Raw genomic sequence first — 17,932 nt, 5'->3', positions numbered from 1 at the left:
TCAGGGGTGGAAGATGTTATCTGAGTGCCGGGCCTCTTTGACAGCCCTGCTATACCCGGAAGTGAGGTCATGAGGTCGTGGTAACGCTCTGTCGGTCGTTGACCCCGTATCGTTGACCTCGAAATGATGTAATGTCATTGATCATAAAAAATATGTGCTTATTTGCATAATATCCGATATACGACTTACAATACCCACTACACTCCAAGCAGAAGTTCGGAATCAGTCTGGGTTTTGACGTGTTTTCTGGCGATTTTGTTTTTACTTACTGTTTATTGTCCCGCTTTCTTTACGTTGGTCGGCGGACAAACGGGACGAAATAGAAAGCCCGAAAGGACTTTCACTAGAGAGCAACAATTTGTGAAAGAAAACTTTGGCGAAATATCACTTCACTGGTTTCTTATGTAAAACATGAACACTGCTGCATCCGTCCTTGTTACTGAATAACAACACCACTTCACTGGTTTCTTGATACTAGTATATGAAAACATTCACACTGCTGTAACTGTCCTTAGTTCTGAATAACACTTCACTTGTTTCTTATGTAAAACATCCACACCACTGTATCTGTCCTTAGTACTGAAAACACCATCGTTTCAGATGTCTCTCATGTAAAAGCATCCACACTACAGTGTCCGTCCGTTGTGTTACACAACAGCATCACTTCACTTGTCCTTATGTTGAAACAAATACATGTACCCACACTGTAGTATCTGTCCTTGGTACTGAACACCATCACTTGTTTCTTCTGTAGAAACAATTAGTCTCTGTTCTTGGTACTGAATGACAACATGCTCTCTCAACAAACTACACTTCCTTTATTTATTCATATCAAAAGAAAAGCTTTGAATAAGAACTATGGCTCTTTTTCAATATGATTCCATCATGTTCTTAAAGATTACCAACTTGTGCTTGTATTTCTTCATTAACACAAAAACTATGGTCATCATTTTACAACAACAATTGTGCATATTGCATACTAGAGATGGAAAGGCCTTCGGTACGTTGAACTTGAATAAAGGTATTGGACATATCAATGGCTCAAAGTCGGTCACTAAAAGTGAAGCATGGTATTATTACATGTCTTTGTTTTCTGCAGCTTTGTTGAAAGAGTATGGCCTTTCAAGAGTTAAAAATAAAGTGCCATCTAGTGACCTAGACAGATTCATATGTTGGGTGACATTTATGGTGTTACTATATATAGCTTAACTGGTAGCAGCCTTGCAGTTGAGCTCCTGGTTTCAATTTGCTGCTCCCTTCAAAAATATACTCTGCTACTGAAACAGCATAGAAACTTGCTGCCTTTCGTGCCACTAGCCACTACAAAGGTCTGATTAATTGAACGAACGGATGACATTAACAAAGCGACGTCCATTGCTCCTCATCCTGTGTAAGATACATCTGCATTCCATAACTTTGGCGGGTCCTTTGACATACTAACATCTAACACAGAATTCACATCATATTAACACTGGGAGGCACCATTTTGAGAAGAAACATTACTGCATCTCTGTCACCATGAGAAGAAAGGTCTTGATCACAATAAAGACAACCCCATTTTTTTTCAAAAACTAGATTATAAAAGTCTGTATGCTTGAACCCTTTCTTACCACTTACAAGCACCAACTACATACCATATTTACATTCAATATAATACATGTAGATGACAACAAACACAGTCTCTTCTGCATATTAGAAAAAACATCGATTTAACAACAAATACAACACATGTACCTTGTTACAGTCTAAATTAGGTATGTATATGTATATGTATAATATGTATATGTATAACAGTTATATATACATATATCGGTGCGGGTAGGCACAAGCCATCCTTGTTGACTTCCTTGTTTGAACATTCGTCTTCCCATAGTTGCACCTACAGCTGGTCAATCAGCCAGTCTGTGACCAAATGTTAAACTCAAATCAAATACATACAGATTTTCCCCTTCTATTGTTGACAGCTTATTGACTTCTTTCCTATAAATATATAAATCCATTGATATGCATTAGCTCTTGATTGAAATGCTGCAATATTTACAAATTGTAGTTGCAACTCCTGTTTTATAAACATTTGATTTATCCACCAGTAGTTACTGGAGTATCTCTTACATGATTAAAACCATCCCGAATACTTCAAGCAGTACGTGAGCATTAGCATGAAAGTTCATTTGAGTTAGTAAATCACATTATGGGAAAAGCAAACTGTTCTCCAACTGAAAAAAATTGGACTCATCAGAATTTTTGACTCAATCAGTCTTTTTCAGCATGTGTGACGTCAGCAATAGGTCAAGGGTTGTCCATTTATATCAGGGCGCACCGACCTTCTCTGAACCGGGATGGGGGGCGATATAGACTACCAACAACTTTTGACCCATTGCTGACCTCACATGTGCATAAATTCATGTGTCCATAGCATCATAATTGGCTCAGAGAGCTGAAAAACATGGATTGATTGACTGATTAATTGACTGACTAATTGATTGATTGATGGATGGATGCATTGATTCGAAAATTATGATAAGCGACCATGTTGGATTTTATGTCTGTCTGGAGCCCTAGAAGTTCTCCTTGTTGCATGCGGTGGAAGTCCACCCATTTTGTTTGGCTCATCAGGGCTTCATACAAAAATGCATTGCACATCAGTGTAAAAGAATTTGCAAAGTTGCCGGAATTTCTTGGTGCAATTTCCACCTACAGCTGGTCAATCAGCCACTCTGAAAGACCAAATGTTACACTCAAATCAAATACGTACAGATATTGCCCTTCTAATGTAGACAGCTTATTTACTTCTTTACTAAAAAGTCCAGTGTGATATCCACTAAAGTGATCATGTTGGATGTGATGTCTGGTTGGAGTCCTAGAAGTTCTGCTTGTTGCAGTGAAAGTCCACCCACGTTGTCTGGCTCTTCTGGGCTTCATACACAAATGCATTGCACATCAGTGTTAACATTAAAAAAGCTAAACACAATTTGCTCAAGTGATCATGTAAGTTGGATTTGATGTCTGTCTGTAGCCCTAGAAGTTCTCCTTGTTGTAGTGGAAGTGGACCCCCCGTGGGTCGGAGCTGGAGTGCTGGTTGCACATGTGGTGCAGGGTGGAGGACAGACCTTTGGGACCGCAGAAGAACACGCCAACACTCACCCTGTAAGGACAGATAACAGGAGTGTGAATATTTTACATGAGAAACCAGTGAAGTGATGTTGTCATTCAGCACCAAGGACAGATACTGCAGTGCAGTGTGAATGTTTTACATAAGAAACTTATTCTTGAAAAACACACCAACACTCACACTGTAAGGTAACAACAACTATATTATGTCACTGATACTGTAGAAGACATAGTTCGTTCAGACTCATGTGGTGCTTAGTGTCCCACATAAGGCAGCAATTTTCCTTGCTGTTTCAGAAGCAGGGGTATCTTCTTATAAGAAGGGCCTGCTAGCCCTTCCCCTTTAATGTGCTTGCACTACCTCAAATACAGAACCCCAATATAAGTCAGTAATAATAAACTGTCAAGCGCACTGTAAATGTTGAAATTTATTGGGGTGGTTTGATGTTTGCGGTTTTTGCAGCAACCTCTTCAATGTGATCTTAAAACCATTGCAAATGCTTGTTCTACCTACCCGGTGTGGGACTGTGCGATGTTGCTGAAGATCTGGTCCCAGTGCGGCCGGCCGTAGTGAGTCTTCTGCTGCAGACCGGTGATGACATCACTGTTTTCCTCCTCGTGCAGGATGATGTTCTTAGCCTGAAGGAAATGACCACAAAATTGAACTCATTTTCGAACCAAAATAAGGTAAAATGTAACAATTATAAGAAAAACAAGTGTGGCAATGAAAAATTATTGTCATGGCAAAGCTGTCTGGGTTGATCTTACTTCATGTAACAAAAGTATCAACACACCATTCTTGATTCTGCCACAATATTCGTTAAAAGCACTTTCAAACCAGAAAGGTCATTTTGGATCTGTGAGCTCATCCTTTTCAGTGTAATTCATTCGGTCACACTCACTGTCCGAAATCTGGGACGCATTGCCTGGACAGACCTTGGGAACAAGGAGGTTAATCCCCTTGTTCCGGGTATGCTCTCTGAATAGTCTACTGGTGACAAAGCTGGAATTCCAGCTTCTCGAGTTATGGTGTCCACAGAGTGTGCACGGAAACATCACAGATTTAAATATTTGTGAAATAGTTGGAATTTCTTGAAACCAGATGTACATGTACACTACATTACAAGGATCACCCTTGAAGCCTTGCCAAAAACAAATCACGTTTAAATATAAGAAGTATGGTATTGTATTAGCATGAAAATTCATATGAGTTGGTAAAATACATAATGACAAATAAACTGTTCAACTCCAAAACATTTCACTCACCGAAATTTTTGACCAAATCACTTGGTCTTCAACAGCTATTTGACCCAAGTGCTGTGGACATGTGATTACGCACGTGTGACAAAAATTACGGTGAGTGAAAGTTTTTGGAGCTGGAGAACAGTTTATTTCTCAATCTCATTATGTATGGTATTATAGCTTACCTGGTTGGCGTCCCAGCCCCTGGTGAGGTAGATGTTGTAGTTGAGGAAGTCTCCCATGCCTCGCTCCAACATCTGGTTCTCTAGAGACTGCAGCAGGTCTGCGAACCACTCAAAGGACAGCGTGTCGGGGCAGATCCAGTAGAAGTACACTTTCTTCAGCTTCAGGGTGATGTCAGGGTTACAGTACTGGTACCTGTAGAAAAGACCAGACAAGTTTCTTTTAACGGAATATTAGACAAGTCCTAGTTCAAACTGTGGAGACTATCACAGTGCAGCAGGTCTGTGAACTGCTTGAAGATCCAGTAGAAGTGCACCTTCTTCAGCTTGAGAGTGATGCCAGGGTTACAGTACTGGTACCTGCAGATCAGAGCAAAGTTTCCTTTAAAGGAATATTTAAGACATACTAAAAGTAATTTTAAAACTGTTAAACTGTTACTCGAAGGACAGCGTGTCGGGGCAGATCAAGTAGAAGTGCACCTTCTTCAGCTTCAGGTTAATGTCAGGGTTACAGTACTGGTACCTGTAGAAAAGACCACACAAATTTATTTCAACGGAATATTAGACAAGTCACAGTTCAAACTAAAGAGACTATTACAGTGCACAGTTAGGCCACACTAATTTGATTTGTTGGTTCTCAGATTTAAACTCAATGAAAACAAAGCTTGTGGACCAGGTTCATGCCTTGGTGCCCTTTATTCTATGCCATTAATACATTGATATTGAAGTTTTCCTGCCTACCCTCTGCTTTTATGATGTCTACTTGCAATTTTTCACCTTAAAATGTCCAAGAACCAAGTAAATAAAGTGGTATGGCCTTAGGACATAACTTTGCATTTAATGTGCATTTTGGCAGATGACGTTGAAAAACTGTTGATTCAGGCAGATTTTAGTTTTATCTCAGGTGTTAACAAGCCATGATTACCGAAAGGCACCTACCAGATATACTTCAGCACAGAGGCAAAGGGAGTAACCCCGATGCCTGCTCCCACAAGCACCCCCACTTGGTACCGGAAGATGTCTTCGCTCGCCGTACCAAACGGCCCATCTACGGCAATCTGCGGCATCTTCCAGGCGTCTTGGAACTCTGGCTCCTCTGCTCCGCAGGCCTTGGACAGGGCACCGGTCCAGTCCCCGACTATACGGATGTGCACACTGAAGTGATCCTCCTGGGGGGCCTATATATGGGTGGACAGACAGACAGTCAGAGTCACGACTTGCAGAAATATGTTTTTTGTATTGCACACCCAATAAACTGCTTCAAGGCATCAAAAACCCGTCCCATAGCCTTTTTGAGGGTGTAGGGACATTGGGTTGTTATCCTTCTCTTCCTTCTCCTTCCACCACCTTTTCAAATGTACCTCCCCAACCAAAGTCAGGTACCAATTTTTACACCTGGATGGAGTGAGGAAAGTCATATGTTAAGTGCCTTTCCCAAGGAAACAACATCTACCCAAGATGGCCATGGATCAAACCAGTAACCTTTTAATCTTGTGTCCGTTAGCCTAGATACTCTAAGCCATTCAATGCCAGTCACACATTTGTAAATACCTTGTGTAAAGAATTCCATGGCAATGAAATTTGTTTGCTGAGCTGCCAAACAATGCCAAACTGCCCTTGAATTTTCACCCCGAGGCCTCACATTTTTGCTTTTGGGACTGAATCTCCAACAGGTCTTCTAAGAGTGGTCAGATTCATCGCAGCTTATTATACAATGCATGCACCTACGTATTGCCAAATATGAATTCTGAGCCTTAATGTCCCGTATGCCAAGATGCCTTACCAAGGTGAGAGTGAAGGGATGCCTTACAGAGGTGAGAGTGAAGGAATGCCTTACCGAGGTGAGAGTGAAGGGGTGCCACTCCAGCCGTGAGATGCTGGGGCAGTGGATGAAGATGTACTGTCCGGCCTGCATCTGGAAACCTCGTTTCTTCATCTGCAGCTCCAGTACCTTGGAGGGGTGCTTCACCACCTGTGGGGAACAACGCAAGATTAGAAATTATTTGGGAAAGAAATTTGGCTCTTAAGTCTTAGGGTACATCAATGAAGGTGAATACACATCAAGGTAATAAGATACGCCTACTCAAGCAACTGGATAGACTTGGGAAACAGTCATACTTTATAGGAAGTACCCACTTTTCTACAGTGAACAAGATCTGTTGAAAAGCAGGTTTTTAGTCTACAACTCCAGGTAATAAGATACGCCAAAAATAGTTACTCAAGCAACTGGATAAGATTTACAGAAAGCAAAAATGCAGAAAGAGTGCAAACGGCTACTTCTCAGCCATTTACCACCATTTACAACACAACCAGGGACACTCATTCAATCTGAAATCCACAGATATCCTAGACCGTGAACACCGTTGGTTCAAAGAGGGAATTAGAGAAGCAATATATGAGAGAATGTACAATCCCGCCCTCAACAGGAAAGGAGGTCTACGCATTGAACTTTTGGGCACTTGGGACAATGCGCTAGACTCATCTGTCCTGGCAGACTGACACGAGCCTCACCTTTGTGATGACGACTTTCTGCTGACTGCGATAGAACCTGATGCACCGCTCTGCAACGTAGAGGATCATGGGAGCAAGCACCCATTTCCACGTCTGGAAAAAATCAAACAGTATTCGTCAATGTGAGAAGTCTTAAGTGTTGATGTCCAGATAATCTGACTTTGACTTTGTAAACATTGTTGACTATACTCTGTATTATAACAATTGTACTGAAAAAAGGAACTGTAACTGTTGATTATAGATGTTTCTATAGGTCAACTGGTAGCGGCTTCACAGTTGAGCTCCTGGTTCCAATTAGTTGGTAACTGGGGTACCCTAGTTCTAATCCGGGGAAGGGCATCCTGGTTGGGGCTGCATTTGCCCCTTAGGAAGGAGGTAAAATGGGGGTCATATATTTGAGAAGGTGCCACAGGCTTGTTACAACACCTTCAGTACTAGTACTCAGATGGGAACCTACTGGCTGTAATAATACAACAAGGAGATACACTGTGCTAATACACAAACAGCCTTGTAAGGTTCCCTCAGACATTTTTACAACCAACACTGTTGAAACTTGAATGTGAAGAAAGTGTACCAACAGAAACACACCTGTGCTCCCCCTCCCTGGAACTGCGGAATCTTACAGGTGGCGTCGTCTGGGCTCCACTCCAGGTACCTCCTAAAGCACTCCTCAGGGTTGTGCACATCCAGGTTGGTCTGCCCACGGACAATACCACTGTAAGAGCAACAAGGAAGTACATTAAATATTGTACATCAGTTGTACTACCCTGGCTAGCCTTACGGTCAGGGTCAGGGTTAGGCCACACCAATTTAATTTCTTGGTTAACAGATTTTTTTAAAATTTAATAGCAAAAAAAAAAGTCATGAAAACAGAAGGCTGGGGTGAAAACTTGCACCTGACCCTGTTCACACCCTGAAACTGTGTGCACCAAAGTACAGACTTTACTCTGAGATTTTGTTTTCATATTGATTTAGGAATTTAGCAGTTTTTCAAAAAATCCGTTAAGTTTAACCAAGAAATCAAATTGGTGTGGCCTTGATAGGGTTAAATAATTGCCCGCAGAATAATGATAAATATTGCTCCCTTTAAAGTGCTTGTGACAAGAATAACACCAAAGTACAACTTTTCCCGATTATAAATTCAACCATGATACTAAGTATTATTCAATGAACTGACGTTTGTAGTACATAGGTGAACCTTACAAATTATATTTCTTTTCTACATGTTGATTTCTGATGCCAGGTAATCAAATCAAATTCTGCACAGGTCCAGGTCCTGTTTGAGCCAAAAACTGAAAATTACAGTACATGTATCTAAATAGCACATGGGAATATAGCAGCTTTTTGCAAGAATCCTACTCACCCAATGCCATGCAGCACCAGTCCGATGAAGAAGACGATGAAGAGGTGATGTGTGTACCAGAAAACCTCAAAGTAGGACCGCCTGACAAGGTAGAAAATATATACAATGTGAGGGGATGGGAAAATACTTTGTGCCTCCTCAGTTAGACAAGTGAAGGTAAAATTCAGCTAGAATTTCGGAAAGGAAACATTTGTAAGCAAATACACAATGTTTACATTCACATGGTCTAGCCTAAAAAAACTATCATACTGTGTACTGCTCTGTTTATTCTTATTCAAACACATTATATTATTATACAATGTATATGGTGACCAGCCACTCCAGCTCTGTCATGCCACTTGCTACATTATGAAACCGAACACCACAGGGTGTCTGCTACTTTACCAGTAACCATGACGACAGCCATCCAGGTCAATGACCTTGCTTTTTTTATCATTTTGTTTCAAACTTATTTGTTTTCTGTTACCAGCCTGAGAGTAGCTCCTCAGTGGTTTGAGCACTGCTTTTCAGGGAGGCCCTGGACCTTGGGAGTTTGGATAAGAAGACCAACAGAAAACAGTTTGTTTCCCTTCCGTGAAGGTACATATAAAAGAAGAAAGAAGTGACCGTAAAACTCGAGGATGAGCTCTCACCTGATGACTTCAGTAGATGATGACACCATGACGATGAGAGCCAGAGTGATGACCACGCCCGTCACACCTGCGATCGTCTTCAGACCTTCTATAATGGCATCCTGAGAAAAGCCAAGATGGAGAGTTAACGTTAACTACGATAAGAAAATAACTTTTTAAGACATTTTACGTTCCGAAAACTGATAATGATAATTAATTGTTCTGGGTAAGACAACCAATATGTACAAATTAGAAAGGGAATTATTAGATACGGTGGAAAAAAATGTTGGAAAAAAAACATTGTATAATGACTTGGATCAATAAATTATTGATCAATATCGCACAAACTGTTAAGTAATTATATTCAACTGTATGGAGCAAGAAGTATATCCAATGCAGTGTAGTTGACATTGGATTGCAAATTACATCAATTCTTTTATGAATAAATTCTATAACACTAATGAAATTAGATTGCAAATTACATCAATTCTTTTATGAATAAATTCCATAACACTATAATGAATTTCTAATCACCATATATTGGTTTTTAATTCAGTAACGACACTGTGATTTCCAACAAAGCTTTCATGTACTGTTATCTGAGAATGTAAAACTCTGGGCGCGGACATTTTGTTTGCCTCATCTGACCTTCACACGCAAATATATCAGGGTAAATTGGCATAGATTCGCAAAGTTGGCACAATTTCCTAATTAACGCAATTTGGCACATATATACATGTACAGTCTAGTGAGATACCCGCTTAATCATAAGCGGTGGAGAAACCTACGGAGTTTGGCATCCTGATGGGGTTGATGTAGGTTAAGGGAAACTTACAGAGTTTGGCATCCTGATGGGGTTGATGTAGGTTAAGGGAAACTTACAGAGTTTGGCATCCTGATGGGGTTGATGTAGGTTAAGGGAAACTTACAGAGTTTGGCATCATGATGGGATTGATGTAGGTTAAGGGAAACTTACGGAGTTTGGCATCCTGATGGGGTTGATGTAGGTTAAGGGAAACTTACGGAGTTTGGCATCCTGATGGGGTTGATGTAGGTTAAGGGGAACTTACGGAGTTTGGCATCCTGATGGGGTTGATGTAGGTTAAGGGAATCTTACAGAGTTTGGCATCCTGATGGGGTTGATGTACATGTAGGTTAAGGGAATCTTACAGAGTTTGGCATCCTGATGGGGTTGATGTAGGTTAAGGGAAACTTACCGAGTTTGGCATCCTGATGGGGTTGATGTAGGTTAAGGGAAACTTACAGAGTTTGGCATCCTGATGGGGTTGATGTAGGTTAAGGGAAACTTACAGAGTTTGGCATCCTGATGGGGTTGATGTAGGTTAAGGGAAACTTACGGAGTTTGGCATCCTGATGGGGTTGATGTAGGTTAAGGGAAACTTACGGAGTTTGGCATCCTGATGGGATTGATGTAGGTTAAGGGAAACTTACGGAGTTTGGCATCCTGATGGGGTTGATGTAGGTTAAGGGAAACTTACGGAGTTTGGCATCCTGATGGGGTTGATGTAGGTTAAGGGAAACTTACGGAGTTTGGCATCCTGATGGGGTTGATGTAGGTTAAGGGGAACTTACCGAGTTTGGCATCCTGATGGGGTTGATGTAGGTTAAGGGAATCTTACAGAGTTTGGCATCCTGATGGGGTTGATGTACATGTAGGTTAAGGGAATCTTACAGAGTTTGGCATCCTGATGGGGTTGATGTAGGTTAAGGGAAACTTACCGAGTTTGGCATCCTGATGGGGTTGATGTAGGTTAAGGGAAACTTACAGAGTTTGGCATCCTGATGGGGTTGATGTAGGTTAAGGGAAACTTACAGAGTTTGGCATCCTGATGGGGTTGATGTAGGTTAAGGGAAACTTACGGAGTTTGGCATCCTGATGGGGTTGATGTAGGTTAAGGGAAACTTACGGAGTTTGGCATCCTGATGGGGTTGATGTAGGTTAAGGGAAACTTACAGAGTTTGGCATCCTGATGGGGTTGATGTAGGTTAAGGGAAACTTACAGAGTTTGGCATCCTGATGGGGTTGATGTAGGTTAAGGGAAACTTACAGAGTTTGGCATCCTGATGGGGTTGATGTAGGTTAAGGGAAACTTACAGAGTTTGGCATCCTGATGGGGTTGATGTAGGTTAAGGGAAACTTACAGAGTTTGGCATCCTGATGGGGTTGATGTAGGTTAAGGGAAACTTACAGAGTTTGGCATCCTGATGGGGTTGATGTAGGTTAAGGGAAACTTACAGAGTTTGGCATCCTGATGGGGTTGATGTAGGTTAAGGGAAACTTACAGAGTTTGGCATCCTGATGGGGTTGATGTAGGTTAAGGGAAACTTACGGAGTTTGGCATCCTGATGGGGTTGATGTAGGTTAAGGGAAACTTACGGAGTTTGGCATCCTGATGGGGTTGATGTAGGTTAAGGGAAACTTACGGAGTTTGGCATCCTGATGGGGTTGATGTAGGTTAAGGGGAACTTACGGAGTTTGGCATCCTGATGGGGTTGATGTAGGTGGAGTTGACCCCGTCCTGCAGACTGGTGAGTTTGGAGATCAGTCCGTCCGTGCCGTTGCCGTAGAAGAAGAACGGCAGGTTGTAAGGGTCCGTCTGGGCAGCAACCAGCAGCTCCAGGTTGTAGCAGTGAGCGCCGAAATGGATGGCTAAAAAGAAGATAAAAAACAGCAAATTACGAGCAAATACTTTCAGTTTTGGGATGTCCTAATGACATGTCAACCATAGAATCGAGTCAGTTTGGCCTACTTTGTAACAAGTGACTAAGCAGGTTGTGCGGGTCTGTCTGTAGCAGTGAGCACCAAAATGGATGGCTACAAAGAAAGGAAAAAGGGCCAAAACATTACTCAGGTCCTGATAGATATTTGTAGAATTGATAGCAGAATAATAGGTAGCAAGCTACAGTCAGAGATGTAATGCTAAGTCTCCTTTAAGAACAACAGTTACTGTGACAGTCAAAATGCCCCAACAGACCTTGATGTTGTGCCCTTGGGAAAGACAGCTATTTCAATTAATCAATTCAGGCAAAAATGAGTACCAAGCTTCGGTTGGGGACGTCCTCTTGGATGTTGTGTAAAGCGGATGTCCCAGCTTTGAGGAAAGCCAGGCCTCAAGCATGTTAAAGAACCCACCACACTTATCGATAAGAGAATAGCAGTTCATCTCGGAGTGATTCGGAACCTTCTCACACATCTTGAAAAGGTGATAGTCACCTGTTATGTCAAATTACCCTTCCACAAATGCATGCGCATAAATGGTAAATTTTAATCAATAAATAACTATTAGTAAGTTCCCCCACCTGTGTGAACACATATCATGTACGCCACCGCACGGTGAAATGTGATGTTCTTGTCCAGCTGGCGACGGATACTGCGCCGGCAACACTAATGGAGAGAGATCAGGAATTCAAAATCAAACTTGAGTACTTTACTGTTAGAATTTATCACAGGAATGATAGTCTGAATGTTAAGCCCCTGTCACACTTGTGCATATATACAAGCCCACATGAGTTGCGCATGACATGTTGTTGGTTTAGGTTAAGTTTGCAGCCGAAGAAGTAATCTCTTTGGTTTGATAACTAGACTGCTCAACGGTGGGTCATAGTAGAAAACAACTTCATCCCCGGAAAATGTACTTAAACAAAAAATGTTACTGCGGACTTCACGCGCATTTGTATATACACACAAGTGTGACAGGGCCCTTACCTGTACCTGAGTACAAGTTATCACAGAAGCAAGCATTTGGAGCCCTGTTTCGTAACAGAAAAGCAGTGAAGCTGCTGCTGATGATGATGATGTGGTAAATAATGTGAAGTCACTACAAAAGGAGTGTTTTTAGCACCACTCAGGCCATGGGACTTATTGAGCGGGAGTAGCTTGTAAAATACTCCACCTCAGTGGAATAAATCTCTTGGTTGTGTAAAAAGAGTCTTTTTTATTCAGCTTGTCAAATACTTGAGCTACAGGCTTTCTATGCATGCATGACAGGGGGAGGAATGGAGATAGTACCAGCACCGATTGTGCTTGTAAAACTATTAGATTTTTGGTTTGACTTCTAATCATGTGTTCCAAGCCATGCTGTCCTTGAGGCTGAATACCCCTGACAGTCCCAGTCTTATGCAGCTTGTACATATTGGACAAAAAAAGGTGTGTTATGCCTAAAGGCAGTTCACCCATTATACACAACAAACAGAAATCTCCTGAGCTTTCACCAGCGTGACTGTGATGCCTCCTTCCCAGACAATGGAAACAAAGTTCTGTGGAGCGTCAGCAAACAGGCACCGGTGATACCGGGGATTCTGTATACAGGTGACTGATTCAGAATAATAGGTACCAGACACAAGCTTCACCCACACTAAGATCCAATTTCTTGGTTTTAAGGGAATTCATGATGTGCTGACACTTTCCTTTGATTTACCTTGGTTCACTCTGAGTATTCAGTAGTGCGTTGTGCATGAGAGACTTGCTAGATTTAGTCCCTTGAACTACAGTTTCCACTGGTGCTCTAGAATACCAGACTGTCAGTGTTTATGTATACTGACCGCAGGCCAGAGATACATGGTACCCTATCAAATTTTGACAGCATGGCTATTGTCACTGCCAGGCTATTTGAGGGGCGCATTGAACAGCTCCAGTTGGAGATATGTTTTCCCCTGGTAAATAAAAACAAACAAACAAACGAGTAGCCTACCCCACAGGATCCCCTGAGGTATGAGATGAGGTTTCTGCAGACCGGCAGCAGGATCAGCATACAGTTGAAGTTCAGGCAGGCCGCGGGGGCTCGGGCCCAGGCTAGGCCATGCTGCAAAACAACGTAAGATTATCAACCGTTAACAGGGGTTCATCTAAATCAGGAAAGAGGGGCGCTGCGCCCTCTTGTTTCAGCCCAGCGCCCCCATGTCGAATTCAGATTTTAGCTTAATATTCAGCATACAGCCTTCACTCAGCGATCAATTCTTCCATAGCTCCTTTGCCTGTGTGTGCTCCCTCTTATTCAATTTTTCTAAAAAAACAAACCTGTGTTAATATATCAGCTTTCAACAGAAAGAAATGGCGTTTTACTCTTTTGCAAGATTGGTCTCAATTTACTCTGATTATGGAATACATCAACAAATAAAAGTCAGTAAGTGAAATATTGCACCAAAATTGTTTGTCTAGCCTCAATTTAACACTATCTGATCTAATTTAACACACTTAATCAAATACTATCAGTGACTAAATTCAACACTACATAACTTAATATAACACCATTTCAAAGACTCCTTGTTGTATCCTTTTCCATTCTCCATGCTAAATTTTTTCACAACATTTTTATTTCTGTCTCCTTGTTGTCATTACCTAGACTTTGTCGACCTATGCAACCCTATATTCACTCAGTATCAAGCTTGCTATGGCGAAAACAAATCAGCACCATCATCATCATCAATTCTTATTTATTTATTTTTTTTCTATACAGTAAATACATAAATACATACATAAATCATACAATGCATTTGCTTTATATACAATAGTACATGTTAAGGAGAGGTAAAGAGTGATATACAGATGGTTTGTCTTCTAAGGGATAATTGTCATAGTCATATATTGGCATATTCATCATCATCAATGGTCTCTCTACTTACCCCCAGCAGGAGTCTGAGATAGTAGAACTGCGTTCCTTGGTGGTAGAAGAGGAAGTAGCCGACAAACAGGCCGATGTTGATGCCAAACCACAGAACCTGCAATGCAAGACAGAACAAAATTTTATGTTCACAGCATCATGAGTTAGCGGTGGGAGGTCACTGCCAAAACTGCCAAAACATAGCCTGGAGTTCAGCCTTGTTCATATAGCTTTGAACAGGCTGTTCCAGGCTAGCGAAAACAGTCAGTGACAAGGAAGTTGAAAATAAATCTAGAAAGAGGCTTTGAGGCTTTCTTAAAGGAAATCCATTACTGGCGTGCACCAGGCCACTAAAGGTCTCCTAAAAGAAATTAGTTGCAAAAGAGAAATATATTCTGTTGACTTAAACTGAAAGGATAGAAAACGTTTACAGACATACACTAGAGTCGACATTGTTGTGAATGGGGCCCAAAAAGGAGAGGTAGCCCATCCTGTCTAGGCTAGCCCGCCTTTTCCAGAAACCCGAGAGTGTTACTGTACCCATGGTTTTTATTTCGCGCTAAGGCGAAAATGGAGTGTTCGTGGTGGTTTTAAGTTTGCAACAACGTTATAGTTACAAACTGCTACACGACAAAAATGTTCACGGTGGTTTTATGTTCACGGTGAAATGGTCGCCGTGAAAACCGCGAACATAAAACCACCGTGAACATTTCTGCATTTACAGTATACATAATTTCATGGATTGAAAGCAAAATCTATATATAGTTCTTGTACATATAATTTTTGTTATTACCTTTTCTCCAGTTAATTGTGTACACATATATGTGATATATATATATATACATATAGTATCCTACACACATATAAGGCTGGAAATACTTCTGATACACCATGTGTATGATCAACCTCCTTGGTATGATAAAATCATTACCGTAACAGGTACCACAGTCACGAGGTACATCCAAAACCACCTGCATCAAACCTGTCACGGGTCGTGATTTATACCACTGTGTATGTCCGTCCCTGGGCGTCACGGTCGTCTAGAGTACGAACCATTAAAGCCAAACGTCAGCATTTACTGATCGCTCGGGTCTTCCACTGTTGCAGTGTGTTTGTGTGTTCGGGCACCTTGGTTCGGGTGACACATGACATGGGGCACTACAACTCTTACAGTGTGACACTCTAAAAGATCCTAAAAATCTGAAGGATTTGGGGACCAGAAACTTACCAAAATCAGCCACTTCGGACCCTCGTTGACGAGCCAGTCGCCCATGTTGTTGGTGGTAGAGTGAGGAAGTCTGCTGTAACGTTACGTGCCTTGAGTCAGCTCAACTCTCAGCTTTCTTCTTTGTCACGACTACTCAGAAATATCCACCCTGCACGCAGCAACAATGCAGACCAATTATCTCGCCAAACGTACGCCAGAGAGGGCGTGCCCAGAAAAAATATTTTTGGCTTCTGACTATGCAACACTCCCCAGCAAGAGTTGACGAATCACCCAGCTCTGCCACACCATGACACACGCATCCGGATTTCCGATATGGCAGAGGACTTTCTCTGAACCCAGAGATCCGAGAAGTTCCGTGGAAGTCAGAAAGTCACTTCCGGTATACACAACAAGTGATTTTGGGACTTCTCCACTCAGCACCATGGGGGTGTCACGTTGACTAATTTTTTATTCCTTGTTTTAATTGAACCAAGGAGGTTAACCTCCTTGATTGAACGTGACGATATATTCGGATAAGGGAAAGCCGTAAAATACAAGTTTCATATCGATTTTTTTTACAATAAAGTTATCTCAGACTGAAACCACTGGAGTCATCACTCTACTCATACTATGAACTGCGACCGCTGAACTGCACAGCGACATTGCCAAGACTTATCGCCAGAGGGCGCTGCTATTCAGCTTTCTCGTCACTGCACCTTTCTTACGTCATTTTTCGGTTTCCTGAGCGCTTACGCAATGGTACCTGTTGCCACCCGGTACCTATTGTCGTCCGCTTTGGGGCGTGTCCACATTTCGAGGAGGTGCATTATGCAAAATACACGATACTCTATGACATAACAATGAATAGGTTTGCATGAAAACAGAACAAAACAGAACAAACTCCTCATGAAGTTACCTGGAAACGTCATGCATGACATATTTCACACGTAACATTGCTTCTCCGGGAGTTTTCTGATAAGAGTTAATTGAAACCAATCTGGTAAAACAATAAACCATCCTTTTTTCTGTTATATGTCAATATCATAGACTGCATTTGTGATCGTCTGTCCCTAATGCTATAGTAGCTATAACGTTACATACTAGTATTATATTTCTTCTCTAGTCCTGTTCATACAAAATATTGCAACTTTAAAGGCTGTATGTATTTGAACCGTTGATGAAGGTCAGACATGCAGGTAATAAGATACGCCAAACAGTAGTTACTCGAGCAACTGGATATGATTTTAGAAACGGTCAGACGTTTGACTACTTCTCATCAGTGACTGTGAGCAAGATAGTCGAACAGGAGGTTTTTAACGACGAACTATGAATTGATATGCAAAATAGAGAGAAGACAATTCTAGATAGTCCAATGGAAAACAAATTAGACTAGGTCAAGACATGGTTGATGTAAACGAAACAATAGAGGGGATGTTTTTCAGTACCAAGGACAGATGACAGCAGTGTGAATGTTTTACCAAAGAAACAAGTGAAGTGATGTTGTTCTTCAGTACTAAGGACAGATACAATTTAAATGTTGTAAAAAAAAAAAAAATAACGGTTCTCAGTGGCAAATGTGCTAGATGTTGGCACATCGGCAACCAAATCCGCATTTTTTGGCACACAGTTTGACAGATTAGCCGAATAGGCTCGGTGGGCGTCACTCCACCGTTCGGGAAGGCAGTATAAAGTGCCTTTCCCAAGGGCACAACGTCGGGGCATGGTGAGTATCGAACTCGGGACCTATTGATTCCGAGTTCAACGCTCTAACCGTTACGCCACGCCGACGTCACTATAAAATGTTGTAAGAAAGGAACAAGTGAAGTGATGTACTTCAGCACCAAGGATAAACACATATATCGGGTTCAGTTTCAGAGTGCTAGTCTTCCCTGGATTTGGAGGCAGAGCACTATTTTCCGGATTTGTTTCGGTGGTGAGCTCGCCCGTCTGTTTCGAATTCTTGCCGGTACGGTATGTAGGTTCTACACGAGTCTGATGTGTAAGTTGCAGTCTTACATATCCCCAGGTTTTATGATAGTTTGTGCCTTTGACACCGCGAGACAGTCAGGGACTGTTCCCTTGTT

General features: G+C 41.7%; 1 protein-coding gene across 1 annotated transcript; it reads right to left on the bottom strand.

Moving 5' to 3' along the window:
* Positions 1 to 799: 799 nt before the first annotated feature.
* Positions 800 to 16,274, bottom strand: LOC136429964 (cytochrome b-245 heavy chain-like). The gene is made up of 14 exons (XM_066420154.1): positions 15,870 to 16,274; positions 14,664 to 14,759; positions 13,733 to 13,843; positions 12,342 to 12,426; positions 11,513 to 11,691; positions 9,042 to 9,142; positions 8,410 to 8,490; positions 7,635 to 7,761; positions 7,047 to 7,139; positions 6,373 to 6,507; positions 5,475 to 5,713; positions 4,539 to 4,731; positions 3,626 to 3,750; positions 800 to 3,145 (listed from the first exon to the last, which is right to left on the bottom strand). The coding sequence occupies exons 1-14, from the start codon at positions 15,912 to 15,914 to the stop codon at positions 3,019 to 3,021; spliced, it is 1,737 nt and encodes a 578-aa protein (XP_066276251.1). The 5' UTR covers positions 15,915 to 16,274; the 3' UTR covers positions 800 to 3,018.
* Between the last annotated feature and the right edge of the window lie 1,658 nt (positions 16,275 to 17,932).

Source organism: Branchiostoma lanceolatum, chromosome 1, assembly GCF_035083965.1.
Source record: "Branchiostoma lanceolatum isolate klBraLanc5 chromosome 1, klBraLanc5.hap2, whole genome shotgun sequence".
NCBI lineage: Eukaryota > Metazoa > Chordata > Leptocardii > Amphioxiformes > Branchiostomatidae > Branchiostoma > Branchiostoma lanceolatum.
The sequence above is the reverse complement of the archived record's forward strand: the minus strand, read 5'-3'. Positions and strand labels throughout refer to the sequence as shown.